The sequence below is a fragment of the Protomyctophum bolini genome (genome assembly GCF_963924005.1).
Source record: "Protomyctophum bolini genome assembly, chromosome: 2".
NCBI classification, from domain to species: domain Eukaryota; kingdom Metazoa; phylum Chordata; class Actinopteri; order Myctophiformes; family Myctophidae; genus Protomyctophum; species Protomyctophum bolini.
The window spans coordinates 25,832,997-25,852,062 of NC_137863.1; the positions used below are offsets into that span (position 1 = coordinate 25,832,997).

The 19,066-nt window shown below is 41.4% G+C and overlaps 1 protein-coding gene across 1 annotated transcript in view; it reads left to right on the forward strand.

Moving 5' to 3' along the window:
* The window catches only part of raly (RALY heterogeneous nuclear ribonucleoprotein), a 63,664-nt gene extending 48,158 nt beyond the window's left edge, over window positions 1-15,506 (forward strand). Inside the window, exons 5-9 of the mRNA XM_080791461.1 lie at window positions 7,030-7,196; window positions 7,688-7,798; window positions 9,230-9,390; window positions 9,640-9,687; window positions 12,995-15,506. Of these exons, the coding sequence (XP_080647587.1) occupies window positions 7,030-7,196; window positions 7,688-7,798; window positions 9,230-9,390; window positions 9,640-9,684 (484 nt within the window). The 3' untranslated portion in view covers window positions 9,685-9,687; window positions 12,995-15,506. The remainder of the gene's footprint in view (window positions 1-7,029; window positions 7,197-7,687; window positions 7,799-9,229; window positions 9,391-9,639; window positions 9,688-12,994) is intronic.
* The last annotated feature ends 3,560 nt before the right edge of the window (window positions 15,507-19,066 follow it).

The window sequence follows — 19,066 nt, forward strand, 5'->3', positions numbered from 1 at the left end:
GAGGGAAGTCATCCGTAGGCGAGTCTCGATGGCTGGACAAGACTGTGGCACAAGTGGGTTTAGAGTGGTCAACAGGATCTACCAGAGCTCTTGAGAGTGCATCCGGGACTGTGTTGTACTTCCCCTTCCTGTACTCCACTGCGAAGGTGAATTCTTGTAAGCGGAGTGCCCACCTGATAAGTCTGGTACTGGGGTTGTGCGTTTTGAACACCCACACAAGTGACGAATGGTCAGTGACGACAGTGAAGAACCTGCCTTCAAGATAGTATCGCCACTTTTCCAGAGACCACACAACAGCAAGACATTCCTGCTCGGTGGTTGAATAGTTGCGTTCAGCTCTGTTAAGGGTTCTACTGGCGAATGCCAGCACTTCTTCAGTACCAAGTCCAGTCCGTTGCGCGAGTACTGCTCCCACACCGACATCACTGGCATCGGTGTATACCACAAAGGGTAAGTCAAAGTTTGGGTGTCCAAGTATTGGAGGGGTGACAAGATGGTGTTTCAGGGTGTCGAAGGCAGTCTGACTTGAGTCGGCTAACTCATCCGTGTAGTCTTCAGACAAGAAAGCAGAAGAGAACTTGGTCTCAAAGTCAGCCCACGAGTTTGTGTTCAAGCGTGCCACGTTCCACCAATCCCTAGCAGTTCCATCAAGCACATTGCGTAATGTGGCAAGCAATTCGTCATCTGCTAGACTCTAGCAGATGACGAATTGCTTGCCACATTACGCAATGCAATCCTCTAGCAGCTAGAGGATTGAGAGCAAGGACATCACGACACCTTTCAATGTAAAGGAGTGGATCAGAACTGTCGTCCTTTTTCCCAAAAGTAGGAAATTCCAACTTAATTGGCAGTTTCCCTACAGGGCGTCGAAACATATCTGTATGAGCAGACGTATGATCAGGAGAGCAAGAATGATGGGTAGATGTGATAGGTGAAGTGTCAATGAGACCATGATTCTGAGGGCAAGGATGCATAGTAGAGTGCATCTGGGAGGGTGTGGCATGACCTGTAGCCAATGGGTTAGAGAAGGTGGCTTGTTTTTCAGGGGGTGGCAGAGTGGAGGATACCACAGAAGCGGTGTGTAGTGACTGTTGTTTGAGAGTGGTCATGTCAACAGACATGTCCTTTAACATTTTGCTACATTGTGAAAGCTCCATTTGTAAGTGGGTTATTGAATTCATTAGAGGAGTAGTGATTGCGTTTACTTATTTGAGAAGCTCCTGGTGGTGGATCTGTAAGCGCCACTGAACGCCAGTGATGAGTTGTGTTCTGTGGTAATCAAACTGTTTGTCAATAACAATATTCATGTCCCCTTTGTCCTTATCATGTAGTTGTGTTATGTGGTTAGACAGTGTGTCAATGGCATATTTGAGCTCCAATGTGTCTCTTTCCTGTTTCTCTCTGAGTTGTGTGATTTGGTCATGGATGAGATTCCGAGATCTTTGTTGGTTCTGACGCAGACAGAGTACATCTCCTTGAATTTGGAGTAACGGAGGTGGGAAAAGAGGTGGAGGTGGCCTTCGGCCTTGTGCAGGTGGAAGATCAAGGTGTGTTAAGTCAATGAGCTCCATATCAAGAATTGAATGGCTGGTGTGGCTTCCTTCCTCCTGAACATTGTGAGCTCCACTGATTGGTTGATTGACCGGTTGATTGGCAGCATTAAGCAATTGATTGATTGGTTGGGGGGCAGCACCAAGTGTTTGATTGACTGGTTGAGGGGCGGTGCCAAGTGACTGATTGACTGGTTGGTGGGCGGTGCCAAGTGACTGATTGACTGGTTGAGGGGCGGCGTCAAGTGTTTGATTGACTGGTTGAGGGGCGGTGTCAAGTGACTGATTGACTGGTTGAGGGGCGGTGCCAAGTGACTGATTGACTGGTTGACGGGCGGTGCCAAGTGACTGATTGACTGGTTGAGGGGCGGTGCCAAGTGACTGATTGACTGGTTGAGGGGCGGTGCCAAGTGACTGATTGACTGGTTGAGGGGCGGCGTCAAGTGTTTGATTGACTGGTTGAGGGGCGGCGTCAAGTGACTGATCAGCTGAATTGATTGGTTGATTGACTGAATTGATTGGTTGATTGAGAACATCAGGTGCCTGGTTGACTGAATCATTGGACTGATTGACTGAATTGTTTGTTTGGTTGACATCCATGTTTGTTTTATTATACTCAGTGTTTTAGAAGTCCCATCTGGGGTGCCACTTTTATGTAACGGTTTCCCAGTTGGATGGTTATTTGTCTTAGGAGGGGTGCCAGGTAGATTTAGTCTACCAGAGAAGTGTTTCTCCTTTTTTTATGAGTTCTTCCTCATCTGGGTTAACCACTGGTGAAACCGACACAGGACTTACATATTAAAATGTAAACCCTTATACCAAGAAATAACACACAAAACACTTTGTCAACTCAGTTTCAAGTTATTATATTGAAGGATTTCAACCAGCATCAATAATTCAATTCATGACAGTTCAAACAAACACACCAATCTGAAATGTTTGTAACTAACCCAACAGTTAAATCAAAAGAAACAAAAGATGTATGTCAGGAAATATAGTTACACACGTAACCTTCCAACGGGCAATTCACTTCACCACGTTACCTTCCCAAAGTCATAAATATATAAAGAAAACAAATAGGTGTACCACGGGTCGGTGCCCGGCGAGGATTCACATGTTCAGATCACGCAATGTGAGTGTTAATGTGTGAGTCCGTCTGTCCGAGCAGATCGGCTCTTTCCAAACAACAAAATAATAAACAAAATAGCGCTTTGAAATAATAAGGGGAAATACCGCCGCTCCGTGCGTGGCAGCTGAGCCAACAGAACCAGATCAGGATGCGGGGATCGTCCGTTGTAGAAGGGTTGCAGCTCTGGGGAATGTTCAAGCACGCCCGAGTCTACGCCACTTTACCGACTTAAACGTATCCAAAACAACGCGGTGAACCGAAGGGACTGACTTCCTCGTTCACACACACAGGGCCAAGTCCAACGCTGAACGTCTCGCTCTGACTCCAACAGCTTCCACCCGATCTGGATGGTCGTGTTGTTTCTGACGAGGGTAGCAACTAGTTAGCATGGGAGCTAACATTAGTTTAACTCTGGTCCATATCGTTAGAAGGAGTCCTCCTTAATTACTCTATGGTCCATTCGTTCCCCAACCCTCACACTCGATGCTGCGTTTACACAAAGACGCAGACACAAAGACGAATGGGAATATCATTTGGAGCAGGCCGAGCAGCTACTGTACACGTCTGTTTGCATCGACAGTATGACTATATCGTTGCGTCTGCCCATGTTTAATGGTTAGGGTTTCACTGTCCACAGCAGGCAGACCTGTCAAAACAATACACTTCCCAAAGCTCAGAGATATGCCACCACCTATAAGTTCAAACCCAGAATGTCTTTCCCCAGCTATCTCATTCCACTTTCATTTATTTTATTCCATAGTCTTAGTTTTTCTCTTATAAAGTTGTTTTTATTAGTTTTCTAATGTTCCCCTTGAAAAGCGTCTAAGTACTCAGAGAAGCATTATATAAATAATAATATTATCACTATTATTATTACTACTTTTTTAATTGCCTATGCTTATGTAGTCACTATTCATTCATTGATTCACTCATATCCGAATCCATTTGAAAAAAAAGCTCACTGATCAGGTCAAATAGGCCTATTGATATGCGATTAAAATGTGATTAATTGAGATTAATTCATCACAAATCCTCCAATTAATTAGATGTTTTTTTAATGAAGTCCCAACCCTATTCTTTATAGATCTAGCTTCAAATTAAAAATCTAAAAAAGGTTAAATGTGTCAGATCGCACCGTATCGTATCGAATCGCATCGAATCGCCTCAAATTCCACAAAATCGAAATCGCATCGAATTCCACCGAATCGAATTCGAATCGTTCTGTGTATAAATGTATCGTCTCTGAATCGCATCGTAGCCCATGCATATCGATACGTATCGAATCGTCTTGTAAAGGAGAGATGCACACCCCTAGTAAATGGCACTTCCGTATACGTCACTGGAACTGTGCACAACTGTGCTCTTCTCAATTGTAATAACTAGAACTGTGCCCGTCGGCCACCGGCCTACTTGGGATACGATGCAAGTTGGGAATCTAGTATGCAATACCCGTTGTCATAGCACCCGTTTTAACCTTCTGTCTGTGTCCCTTTTATGTGCCTTTTCTGTGCCTGCCAAACCAAGGGGTTCTAATGTAGACCAATCAGTGACCAACGAGGTGATTAGCCCCAGTGTGAAAGGACTTGTCGGACAGTAAAAACAGACAGATGTGTCGGGCCGGGGTAGCTGATCACCGCGTAGTATCATGTTGTAGTTAAAAAAATACACAGCAGCAAAGCTATCACCTCAAACTGGAGTGTGAAATAAGCCTTTAGGCTCATTAGGTCCACTGGCAGAGCCTGACCAGAGCCTTTTGTGGCAGTTCTCTACATCCGTGTATCCGACTGACTCAAAGCCGGGCACTGCACTGTGTGGTTATGTGGAACACGTGTGTCAAATTTGAAGTCAGTCGTGTGAACGGTTCTTGCGTTACGTGGATTAGACATACACACACACGTCCAGAGACGTGGTGCATTTATTGTAAGATGGATGTATAGGCACTGCATTGGCACTTTGATGGTGGCCGCCAGCGGCTATGAATAATGCCATTCACCTGCTCACCTGATGGCTGGTTTGACCGTGTGGATGTATAGGGTGAGCTGGGAGAGACATATTTAGTTGACCGCATTTGATTTGGACTTTGTATTTTTGCTCACTGTTTAAATTAATTCTCTGCACATTGACTTATAATATACAGTAATACAAGGACTTTTATTGTGCGCTGTACAGTCAATTCTAATTGTGCCCCTCAGTATTTTGGATTGCGTAACTCCCCTGTTCCTGAATGTTTTATGGTGCCTTCAGTTCAATCTCTTCTGGAGAAAAATAAATGCCCTTAATCTTGCATTACCTCATAACTATTAATAGACCATTCTCAACGCTTTTCATCATATCAAACATTTCACAAACAATTGACAGCAAGCAAACCTTTGGTAGTGTCAGAGGAAAGTTGCATTTGTGATAAACTGCAGTCAGGTTTCTGTCAGAAGCCCTTAAACCCACATCGCATCTTGAGGCCTGCTTATTCGAATACAGCATTCCATGTATTATATTCATGTTTTGCTTCTTCAGTTTTTAATGTGTGGATATATTACTGTATTATATGTTCAATTATATTGACTTTTTTTTGTCCCCCTATTCTTTCTCCACACTGCACCATACTGTATCTCTTCACTGAAAAAAGCCCATCTACAATCTCACATCTACGACTGACTGAATGTTCTATCTCACATCTACGTCTGACTGAATGTCCGCCTATAGTGACATGCCCAGAATAGGGACTATAGGGTTGAAGTGATTAAAAGTTGAATAGGTCATGTGTGAGCATTTCAGTCTTTCTACATTGGAGGGGATGGGGGCATGTTTCTTTCTATTGTCTATTGTCAATTGTTTTATTGCTTGGGAACCACTGCAATAAAACATGGAAATGTCTAGTTTAATTTAATTATATCCTGGAAACAATCTGAGCTTATGTTGCTTATCAGGTTATGAGCAGCTGCATCTTACTACACCCTCGCTGTACCCCGTCTACTTTGTCTTGCAATAGGCTACAGTGTGTACTGTTGTAGGACGCCATTATCTTCTTTGTCTTTCACTTTGTTGGCGAGAAATAAGTAATTTGTGTTTGATTGCAACTGCGTAAGAATACAGAGTGTTCTACAAAATCACAGCCCGTTTGTCAACCCCAACATAGCTTGTCATCCCATTGTTGGATTATATGTGCATTCTAACTCTTTGCATGTGTTGCTGTAGTGTTGGTAATGGCTTAACTACAAACACACTGCCTCTGTGGAGACTGACACAGCGGCTCTGTGTGCTGCTTTGATATTGGATATTTTATAAATAAAGGCATGTTGCAGCCTTGCAGGTCACCGAGCGCATGGCCTGTCACTGTCCATCAGCAGTGGTGCTGAAGCATTCACTAATCGATGCATGTAGAGGATGTGTGCTGCCCTGGGTGTGTCCATTGTATCATGACTTGGCAATCTGTTTTCTTTTTTGTGTCCTTCAGAACATGCTTGTCTTGTGGCTTGCTTGGCTCATTTATCACATGATAATTGTGTGTCGGTGTGTAAACTCAAACTGTTCTTCAAGGTTAGTTATGTTTGGGCAAGGGCTGTGTTCGATGTCTGCCTAGCTGCAACAGTTCCAACACGCGCACACACACACGCACACACACACACACATACACACACACACACACACACACACACACACACACACACACACACACACACACACACACACACACACACACACACACGTGCATGCACAGTGAACACACACGTGCGCATGCTATTTCCCGTAGCAGCTTCCTTGGGTGCCGGTCATGGCGGCTGAAAACCATGACTTACTGTACACAAGCCCTGGGTAGACCACCAAGCCTGGCTGAGATAATGTGCTACACTGTGCACATCTTTATAGTTTCGGTTATTTATTTATTTTTAAGCATTTGGTAACTTATGTTTTGAACAGATGACCCTGCATGGGAAAGAAAGCTGCCTGTTTCCAATTTGACATACAGTGATTTAATAACAACATGATGTTCCCTCCATCATTCCACTACCAATATAATGTGGTATAGTGGTCAGATGGGCGCAGCATGCGCCTTTTGTATTCAATCGATTGTGTTCTGGCTTGGATCGGTATTTATCTGTGTCACAATGAAAATACCATGACCATTATTTAATTTAATACAAAATATAACAAAAGTTATATTATCAATCATATTCAATTATTTGGGGGGCCCACTTGCAATATCCTCATGACGACCCACCAGTGTGTGCCCCGGCCCACATCTTTGGAATTGAACAAACAGACTGAATAGAAAGCCTCCCTGCCTCTCTGCTCTCTCCCATGTACCCCCCCCCCCCCCCCCCCCCCCCCCAAAAAAAAACACTCTGTCTCCAGGTTGTTTGAGTATCACGGCAGGGTGTCTCCAGTTCCGCGTGTGCTTCCGCTAAAGCGCCCCCGTGTGGCGGTTCCTGTGGTACGGCGGGTGAAGTCTCTGCCTGTCAAACTGCTGACGCGCAACGCTTCCCTTCTTCCTGCCGGAAACAACAGCAGCAAACACAAACGTGAGTTATCTGCACCATCGCATCAAATCTGCACGATATCGTCTCTGTCGGATGGAAAACTCGTTATGTCTAAAACAGTTTTCGGTATTCAAAATTCAAAAGTAGCAAATCTACGAGGTTGTGGATCCGCTACTTTTGATGCTTTTGTGCGACATTGGTATGATCAAGTCAGACGTTAATTTATGAATAAACACAAAAAGTTAGAATATGGAGAGGTTTCTGCCTGACAGCAACGATGTAGCTATGTGCACCAAACCAGTAAGACGCCTAAGGGACCTTGCCCTAAAGGGCGTTGTCGCGTGCACGCATCAACTTTGACCAATAAATGCACAATGAAAAACTGAATGCACACGGTTACTGCCTCAGCCATCAGATACAGAGAAGTGTTTTCTGAAAATTTACAAATGCATCTTCTCTTCTCTTCTCTCCTCCTCCCACTCCTCCTCCCACTCCCACTCTCTCTCTCTCTCTCTCTGTCTCTCTGTCAACAGTGAAAAGTGCAGAGTTACAGGTGATAAAATCAGAGTTGACTCAGATTAAATCCAACATCGACGCTCTGCTGGGAAGACTAGAGCAGATTACGCAAGACACACACTTAACAGGTAGCACACATGCATGCACGCACGCACGCACACACACACACACACACACACACACACACACACACACACACACACACACAAACTCAGTATTTGTGTGTAAGAATGTGGATTTGGAGTTCTGAACACAAATGTTGTTTGTTTGTTGCCTGTTACCGTAGTACTTGCCATAGCACTGGTCTTAGCATCGACAACCTTAATTTAGATAGCCAGATATGTTATAGACAGTTGCCAGGATCTGTTGATCTGTTATTATTGATATGGTTTCAATGTACGGATATTCTACTCTTGTGTAATATTGCTTACATTTGTAACAATAATCAAAATCTAAAAAGTAACTAGTAACAAACAATTTCAAATTATTGTAATGGTGTAAAAAAAGATTTGCCTCTGTGAGATGTAGTGGAGTAAAAGAAACACTCCATGAGTAAAGTAAAAATTGTACTTAAGTACAGCAGTACTATACTTGAGTAAACTTAGTTACTTTTACACCACTGCATGGAAGGTTTCCACCCGGCAGCGACGGCATGGCGTCCGCTGTCATGGATGTGTGTCTGGCGTTGCGACACACATTGTTCCCACTGCCAGTTACATTTCCACAACACTACAGAGAACATCTCTCATTTTCTGTTTTATTTCCCCGCAAGGACTTTGACACATTCTGTCCTTTGTCCAAAGCCAAGATACTGTAGATGCGGCGGTATGAGCCGTGGCTGTGAAACAGTGCACCATCAAAGGAGAGCAGAACTAATTTCAGACATCAGATCCCTTTGGGCTGGAAAGGATCCCTGGACAGGATCAAGGCGGTGCTGCAGAGCTGTTCAAACAGTACAGCCGGAACCTGCAGCCAAGTGGCTTCTTCTCAACCACATGGGAATGGCAGAGAAATACAGTGCCACATGAATGTGGACACAAGCCTGATTTACACTTGGTTGCATGCCACGATGTCGCAAAATCTGGAAATAGCCAGTTTTTTGTTTTACAAGCTCACGCGTTGGGAGCACTACGAAATATGTCTTGAACTCATGACATGAAATCATAAACATCCCGAAGAGAGGGAACAACTACAGTAGGTGTTGGGTTGTTGAAGAGAGGGAACAACTACAGTAGGTGTTGGGTTGTTTATACCACACCCTCTGAAGGCAGTGGTTCTCAACCAGTGGTGCAGGGACAACCAGGGGTCCTTCAGGAGGTTCCAGGTGGTCCCCAGCTAAATTATGGAGAGTTGATGACCAAGTGAATGCTTAGATTAGATCTTTAACTCTTTAGAGTGTAAAATTAAACCAAATCCACAACTGCTCTAAGAAGCTTCCTGTATTAGCCTGTTTTGTCTAATATACTGTACTTACTGTGTCTGTTTTCACCTTAGTGAGGGGCATTCTAAAAGTAATTTTGTAGAATCTGAGTTCCACAACTGCTTCTTGTTCTTAGCAGAGCTGCACAGTAACACAGAGGAATGTAAGAGCGAGGAAGAGGAGGAATGGACTTCAGAGCAGAGACACAACAGTGAGGAAGAGGAGGAGGAGGACGAAGATGAGGAACGAGAGGAAGCAGAAAGAGACGAAGAACACACACAGGAAGACGCAGACGACATGGTGTGTGTGTGTGTGTGTGTGTGTGTGTGTGTGTGTGTGTGTGTGTGTGTGTGTGTGTGTGTGTGTGTGTGTGTGTGTGTGTGTGTGTGTGTGTGTGTGTGTGTGTGTGTGTGTGTGTGTGTGTGTGTGTGTGTGTGTGTGTGTGTGTGTGTGTGTTTGTGTGTGTGTGTGTGTGTGTGTGTGTGCGTGCGTGCGTGCGTGCGTTAGTGCGTGCGCGTGCGCTCTAACTGTTGGTCTCTGTCTCTTCAGGAAAACAGCCATCTATCATCAGAAATGGATTCCATTCTACCATGAGAGGTGAGATCAGATCAATATGTTCCTTCCGACGTCGGAAGGAGAAATTCAATGTTCTGAATGTAGGCTAGTTATCATCGCCTCCCGTGCGTGTGCTTTAATCAAGGGCCACTCTACTGTATGTTGGGCATTATTTTTTTGAGGATAAACCTTGACCATTGAACCATTGAATAAAGGGCTGTGATTGGCTGTGACAGTAGTGAAAATCCCAGTAGTCCATGACCATGAGCAAAATAACTTCTGAGTTATGAATCATTCATCTGAGGACAGGGCGGAACATCTAGTGGCTTCAATCAGTGGTTCTCTGTTGACCCCAAAATGATTGAATTTGTCACATTGGTTGTGCAACGGACCCTGTGGACCCCCATTAGTTGTGCAACGGACGCCTGCACAATATTTGTGTCGTTAAAATGTATCGTCAAAAAACGAATTCTGATTTCTTTCCTGGAAAAAATCTACAACATCAGATCTACAAGCTTGTAAATCGACTATTTACTATATACAGTAGGGTTAAAGTGGTCAAAGAAAATAATGATATTTTAACACATTTTTATACTCACTCAAGGTTGCCCGGTGTCTCCGGACCCATTTTGAGATAACCACTGGCTTCTGATGGTTGCTCATTATTGGAAGACTTGGAAGAGAAGCTTATTCAGCCTTCATCTCACTGATTTAGCACTCTGCCAAGATCATCAAAGATTTCAGCACCCACATTATTCTTGTTTTGCATGCTATAGATTTCGGAAGATACCTGTATATTTTCAGTGTACAAAATGAGAGAAAGTGTGAAAATGCAATACACAGCCCAGAATGTATTATTCCCAGACAAGGAAGGAGGAGTGGGTGGTTTTAGGTTTTAGGGCTTCCTGACTGGGAGATGATGAAGAAATTAAATGGTAATAAACTACCCCTCCTTCTGATTTCCTTTTGTTCCGAGGGAAGGAATTTGTCTTCTAGCAAAGCCTTCACCCGTAACACTGAACGTTTTGAAGATGAATTAAAGTACTGTATGACTTCACAGGCATGTTTTTGCACTCAGGCCTCCTGACCAAAACGCGCGCTGGATGGGTAAGAACCAGGCATCCGAGGAGATTTCACACAAACTTTGAACTCTGTCTGGAAAGATTCCTCAAGTGCTTTTATCTCAAAATCAAGCTCATGGACTCTAGCTGAGGCACTATTGCTCATACAACAAAATCTTTGTGCAGTTTTGAGAAAGGATTCAGAAATCAGGGTTGTGCAGTGGTTCTCAAACTACTAATTTCAAGGACCCCCTGTAATTCTTACATAGATTGTGCATTACATTCACATGCATTACATTCTTCGATTCATTCACACACATTCATGCACCGATGGCGGCGGAAACCATGCAAGGGTACCAACCAGCATATCAGGAGCAATTAGGGGTTCAGTGTCTTGCTCAAGGACACTTCGACACTAACTCTGGAGGAGCCCGGGTCGAACTGGTTACCATCCGGCCACTCTACCCCTGAGCCACCGCCGCCCATTTGTGCACTCTCAGAGTTAGGTGTCGCTCACATATAAAAGACAGGGTGCACTCTCTGTCTCTCTCTCACCGTCTTTTATTTATTTTATTCGTGTTCACTTGGAACCCCATCAAGGAATCCTGAGGGTCCCTGGCTTGAAACCCTACACATCTCGCAAAAGCCTGTAGAGCTTCAATTTTCACAATATTTATCAGTGGAACTGAGCCAAACATAATGTAGTTTAAATAGGATAATTTTTGGTGGGTCGTGGCCTGAAAAGATTGAGAACCACTGGTTTAAAATATATATAAATATACCAATACAAACGCTTCTGTATTATGTTCATTATGCTTCTGATATTTCATGAAAACAAAAGGTTAAGAGCCTCATTCTGTGATCTCTCCAACTGGTTGGCTGTATGGTCCAACAGGAAGGTACATTTGAAACGTAACTAATCATAATTGTTTACATATTGTGCAAATTGTTTAGGGGGTCTCCTTTCACGGTGTTTCCTTCTTTAATGGCTGCCATACAACAACAACAAAACAACACGTGCGTTCAATTTGCCCCTGCGACGACAACACAAGAGGTTGGATAATTGAACCTTGCAGACATGGATCAGATTCCACTATGTTTGGACATAATGAGAACGATTTTTCCTAAATATTTTTAGTTTTTGTCTGCCGAGTCATTTTTGTTTTTTCATGTCCATCTTGGTGTGAGCTATAGAGTCATCTTCAAATAGATTATATCTTATAAATATGGAAAGCATAGAAAAGAAAATCATTAGTTTTCCTACAGTATATTTCCCACATATTGTAGTACGCCTAGTATTTTGGGATTTTTATTTCACAATAACCTTCTGACCTCTTTGAATCTCACTGCTGACAAAGTTATCAATACAAAATATGGTGTGTGTGTGTGTGTGTGTGTGTGTGTGTGTGTGTGTGTGTGTGTGTGTGTGTGTGTGTGTGTATATAAACTCACTTTAATAAAAGTAGAATGAAAGTGAAATTGAAAACATCAAGTCAAAACAAAATACAATTCAAACATTTGTGTTGAAATGGAGCCGTGTCTGAAAGCAGTTCAAGAATTTGACAAAACCAAAAAGAGATATATGAGAGGGGTTGTAGGGATGATTTACACACCCTGCATGTGAAAAACATCAGGGGCTGGCTGGCTGTGTGTGTGTGTGTGTGTGCGTATTTTCTTATATATATTGTATTTCTGTTGTACCTGTCATGATTGACTGCCCCCTAAGCCAATGGGAGTCTGACCCCATACTGCCTAAGCCAATGGGAGTCTTAACCACTCGTGTAGCCAATCGCGTAGTAGCGACTTCGTCATGATTGGCTGCCTCTTAAGCTATGACACGTGCACTGCGGAGGTCTCTGCACCCAGACCAGCGTAGACCACACACTGCAACACGGAGCGGAGTGGCTGATAACAGCGGCTAATGCTATGAGCTAACTGTAGAGCAGGAAAGCCATAACAAAACACAGTGATTTAACCAACAAAAGAACGTTGCAAACGAACGAAAACGGCTGCGAGGTTGTGACAGAGAAACTTACACATTACAAAAAAAGGAAACGATAGTTAAGGGGGAAAAAAAGAAAGAAAAAGGGGGGGGGGGGACGACGACAGATGCACAGCGGAGAGCGCTTGTTTCACCTGACAAATATGACATCATTTCTTGTTTCCTGATTGTTGATGAGTCATTTGAACCTTTTTTATATATTTTTTCATGAGTCATTAGATTTTTTTTTAATTTCAACTCTTTTTTCCTGATTGTTTCTATTCATTTTTTTCTTTCTGTGTTGCAGGTTTTACAGACTAAGAGGAGAGTGAGAGAGATGAAGAAAGAGACAGGCAAAAAACAAGATGAAAACAACCATTTAACAGCCTGGAAAACTCTCTCGCTCTCACACACACACACACACACACACACACACACACACACACACACACACACACACGTACACACGTACACAAACACATGCACACTCAGCTATAAACCGGACTAGAAGCTGTGCGTAAACCACGGGAAGGAAACTCTACAGCAGGGAGCTGTCAAACCTCAATGAGACTGGCATGGATTGTTCATGCACACATGTACACACACACACACACACACGCGCGCGCGCACACACACACACACACACACACACACACACACACACACACACACACACACACATGGTGGGCTGGGCTTTTTACAAAAAAGCCCCCCTTTTAAATTCTACACACATACATACATACATACATACAGTACATACATATCTACATGCATACATTTCAGAAGTTTTAGCAGTTTTTAAGGACCCACTTTTAGGCCAGTGCACCAGAGCAAACTCTTGCCTTTTTTTAAACCCTACCCATTTTAACCAAATACATACATACATACATACATCTGGCATCTGACCTCTTCGACTTCCCTTATTTCACCCTGTATTTGTGTAAAGTGTAAAGTCATTGTTTTCCACCCATGCCTGATTTACCTCTTTGTCTCCACTGAATTGCCCCCCAGGTGTGACATGACACCATTTCACACACGTGAAATGTTGCATGTTGTACATGTACATCTGTACATCTACACAATGGCACAGCCGCATATCTGCTATGGGTCTTATAATTTGTGAATATCCATGATTAAATGTATTCAATTTGTAAAATGGGGGTGGACCATAGACTGTAAAAAATATGGACAAAGCGTTCCCCGGGTCTAACATGAACGTAAAATGAAGCCTGAAATCCCTTGCACTGTAAGTCGCCATCTTTCAAGATCCGTTTGAGCCCAGTTTGGCCATTGGCTGGCCCAGACAACGAGGCGGGACTTCCCCCCCTTCTTCTTCGTTGGTTTTTATTTTGACTCGAGTGGGTGGGGGATCCCGTTCATGAACTGTAACGGTAGCCACGCCCCTCAGAACATGCGCGACTTTATGGTAATTTCTTTTATAAATGGGGCCATCATTTTCCAAAAAGAATATTATGACATTAGAAATGAGACTTTAAACTAGTGACTGGAAGCGAAAAGTATTCATGACCATGTTTATTAAGGTAATACAGTCTAGGTGAAGTTGGGCCCAAATACATGGACTTCTATGGGGCTATGGGTTTTTTTGAGCCCAATGATAGCGCCACAACAGGCCATTATATGAACTTTCATTTCCTTAGTGGCTTCACAAAAAAAATGTCTGACTGCCCCCCTGGGGTGGACATTTCTTAACCACTTAAGCCATTTACTCTTGTGTTTAACAAATATGAAATAGTAAATATTGCCCTCTTATTTTTAATAATACAAAAAATACATTTGACAAACTTTGCCAAAATGTTGGAAATGTACCCAAAATATGGACGCCAAGGAGAAGGTTGATGTGGTTTAGATTTTTTTTTATACAAAATATGAAATTGTGATAATATCCAACATAAATACAAACAAACCAGACAGTCTACAGTCTTTCCCTAAAGGAAATGCGTGTACTGCATGTGTGTATGTTAAATCTGTCTGTCTGTCTGTCTGTCTGTCTGTCTGTCTGTCTGTCTGTCTGTCTGTCTGTCCAGTGGTGTACAGTAAGTAGCATACATGTACATGGGCACTGTACTCTGTAGTTTAGTATTTGTTGTTGGATACTTGAGACTTTCCCTTCACCACATTACAAAGATAACTGTACTTTTTTGGACTCAAAAACACATTGGACACAGCATTTCTAATCTAATCTAATCCGAGGCTCTGTACAGAGTAGGCTGTCACTGTGTTGGAGATGCACGCTCTATGATAGGCTAGATGGTTGAAAAAAGGGTTGTGTGTGCTTTTAGAACAAAGTAATGTGTTACACTATGAGAACTGCACGTGGAAAAGCACTGCTAGATCAGCATAAAGGTATACTGGTATGCACATTTTAATTAGGCTATTCTGAATGTTCTACAGTAAATGGATATTGGATTGGAAATGGATATTATATTATGATTTATTGTCCTCCATAGCAGTCTGTCAACATTTGCAGTATCTCCACATCACCACTCATCATGACAGCCACCCTGCAGTGGTGTTACGGCCAGTCCATCTTTCTAATGCCTCCCTTAATATTTCCCCTCCCCTTCCTGCCTCCTTCCTTCCTTCCTCCCAGAGATTAAAGGAGTCATCACATCTCCTCTGTCTGTCTGTCTGTCTGTCCCCCGGGTTCTTTGAAGGGGTTCCAAATGAACCCCAGGTTTGTAACTCTGAGAGTGTACAAATGGAACCCAATGGACATATTTAGTTCCATTTGTGCACAGTGTTTTGGGTGTCCTTGTCATTAAAAGGTTTAAGAAGCACTGTTGTGTGTACAGTAAGTGATGCTGTTAACAGGCTGTTAGATGCAGCTGTTTTTATTGACTGGTCCTACTGGTTGAATGCCAACGCGCTCTCTTCCCAAACTGTCTGAGAGGAAGTCTGAACACATCTGTAAATAATAAAAAATACAATAATAAGACTTACGTGACTTACATCATTGGAGTGTGTGTGTGTGTGTGTGTGTGTGTGTGTGCATTTTTGATGGCCTTTAAGAGAGCTTGAATTTCAGTCAATAGATGTACTGAAAGCTTCTTTCACAGTGTGATGGAACAGGAACCACAACCACCTAAACATACAATTCTCAGTGAAACGGACCGGCCTGTCCGTTTCCGCAATTTCCGCAATTTCTAATTTCCGCAATTTCCAATTTCCGCAATTTCCAATTTCCGCAATTTCCGAAATTTCCAATTTCCGCAATTTCTGCAATTTTCAATTTCCGCTTTCCGCAATTTTCCGCATTTTTTTTTTAACACTCCGCAATTTTTCCGCAACACTCCGCAATTTCCTAATGTTTCTCATCCTCCGCAACCCTCCGTAATTTGCTAATGTTTCTCATCCATCCAAAATTTAAAAAAACATGGGCTATAACCCATCGTTTTTTTCATTTTTTCATTTTTGTCAAATCATCAAAAATGATGAAAAACGGCGCACTATAGTATGCCGTACGATATAGGCTATAGCCCATGGTCCAAAATGATGAGAAACGAGGATAACTTTTTTTTTTAAATTTCAAAAAACATGGGCTATAACCCATCGTTTTTTCCATTTTTTCATTTTTGTCAAATCATCAAAAATGATGAAAAATGGCGCGCTATAGTATGCCGTACGATATAGGCTATAGCCCATGGTCCAAAATGATGAGAAACGAGGCTAATTTTTTTTTCAAAATTTCAAAAAACATGGGCTATAACCCATCGTTTTTTTCATTTTTTCATTTTTGTCAAATCATCAAAAATGATGAAAAACGGCGCACTATAGTATGCCGTACGATATAGGCTATAGCCCATGGTCCAAAATGATGAGAAACGAGGATAACTTTTTTTTCAAAATTTCAAAAAACATGGGCTATAACCCATCGTTTTTTCCATTTTTTCATTTTTGTCAAATCATCAAAAATGATGAAAAATGGCGCGCTATAGTATGCCGTACGATATAGGCTATAGCCCATGGTCCAAAATGATGAGAAACGAGGATAACTTTTTTTTTCAAAATTTCAAAAAACATGGGCTATAACCCATCGTTTTTTCCATTTTTTAATTTTTGTCAAATCATCAAAAATGATGAAAATGGCGCGCTATAGTATGCCGTACGATATAGGCTATAGCCCATGGTCCAAAATGATGAGAAACGAGGCTAACTTTTTTTTTTTAATTTAAAAAAACATGGGCTATAACCCATCGTTTTTTAAATTTTTAAATTTTTGTCAAATCATCAAAAATGATGAAAAACGGCGCGCTATAGTATGCCGTACGATATAGGCTATAGCCCATGGTCCAAAATGATGAGAAACGAGGATAACTTTTTTTTCAAAATTTCAAAAAACATGGGCTATAACCCATCGTTTTTTCCATTTTTTCATTTTTGTCAAATCATCAAAAATGATGAAAAATGGCGTGCTATAGTATGCCGTACGATATAGGCTATAGCCCATGGTCCAAAATGATGAGAAACGAGGCTAACTTTTTTTTTCAAAATTTCAAAAAACATGGGCTATAACCCATCGTTTTTTTAATTTTTTAATTTTTGTCAAATCATCAAAAATGATGAAAAATGGCGCGCTATAGTATGCCGTACGATATAGGCTATAGCCCATGGTCCAAAATGATGAGAAACGAGGCTAATTTTTTTTTCAAAATTTCAAAAAACATGGGCTATAACCCATCGTTTTTTTCATTTTTTCATTTTTGTCAAATCATCAAAAATGATGAAAAACGGCGCACTATAGTATGCCGTACGATATAGGCTATAGCCCATGGTCCAAAATGATGAGAAACGAGGGTAACTTTTTTTTCAAAATTTCAAAAAACATGGGCTATAACCCATCGTTTTTTCCATTTTTTCATTTTTGTCAAATCATCAAAAATGATGAAAAATGGCGCGCTATAGTATGCCGTACGATATAGGCTATAGCCCATGGTCCAAAATGATGAGAAACGAGGATAACTTTTTTTTTCAAAATTTCAAAAAACATGGGCTATAACCCATAGTTTTTTCCATTTTTTAATTTTTGTCAAATCATCAAAAATGATGAAAAATGGCGCGCTATAGTATGCCGTACGATATAGGCTATAGCCCATGGTCCAAAATGATGAGAAACGAGGCTAACTTTTTTTTTTTTAATTTCAAAAAACATGGGCTATAACCCATCGTTTTTTTAATTTTTTCATTTTTGTCAAATCATCAAAAATGATGAAAAATGGCGCGCTATAGTATGCCGTACGATATAGGCTATAGCCCATGGTCCAAAATGATGAGAAACGAGGCTAATTTTTTTTTCAAAATTTCAAAAAACATGGGCTATAACCCATCGTTTTTTTCATTTTTTCATTTTTGTCAAATCATCAAAAATGATGAAAAACGGCGCACTATAGTATGCCGTACGATATAGGCTATAGCCCATGGTCCAAAATGATGAGAAACGAGGGTAACTTTTTTTTCAAAATTTCAAAAAACATGGGCTATAACCCATCGTTTTTTCCATTTTTTCATTTTTGTCAAATCATCAAAAATGATGAAAAATGGCGCGCTATAGTATGCCGTACGATATAGGCTATAGCCCATGGTCCAAAATGATGAGAAACGAGGATAACTTTTTTTTTCAAAATTTCAAAAAACATGGGCTATAACCCATAGTTTTTTCCATTTTTTAATTTTTGTCAAATCATCAAAAATGATGAAAAATGGCGCGCTATAGTATGCCGTACGATATAGGCTATAGCCCATGGTCCAAAATGATGAGAAACGAGGCTAACTTTTTTTTTTTTAATTTAAAAAAACATGGGCTATAACCCATCGTTTTTTAAATTTTTAAATTTTTGTCAAATCATCAAAAATGATGAAAAACGGCGCGCTATAGTATGCCGTACGATATAGGCTATAGCCCATGGTCCAAAATGATGAGAAACGAGGATAACTTTTTTTTCAAAATTTCAAAAAACATGGGCTATAACCCATCGTTTTTTCCATTTTTTCATTTTTGTCAAATCATCAAAAATGATGAAAAATGGCGCGCTATAGTATGCCGTACGATATAGGCTATAGCCCATGGTCCAAAATGATGAGAAACGAGGCTAACTTTTTTTTTCAAAATTTCAAAAAACATGGGCTATAACCCATCGTTTTTTTAATTTTTTAATTTTTGTCAAATCATCAAAAATGATGAAAAACGGCGCACTATAGTATGCCGTACGATATAGGCTATAGCCCATGGTCCAAAATGATGAGAAACGAGGATAACTTTTTTTCAAAATTTCAAAAAACATGGGCTATAACCCATCGTTTTTTCCATTTTTTCATTTTTGTCAAATCATCAAAAATGATGAAAAATGGCGCGCTATAGTAT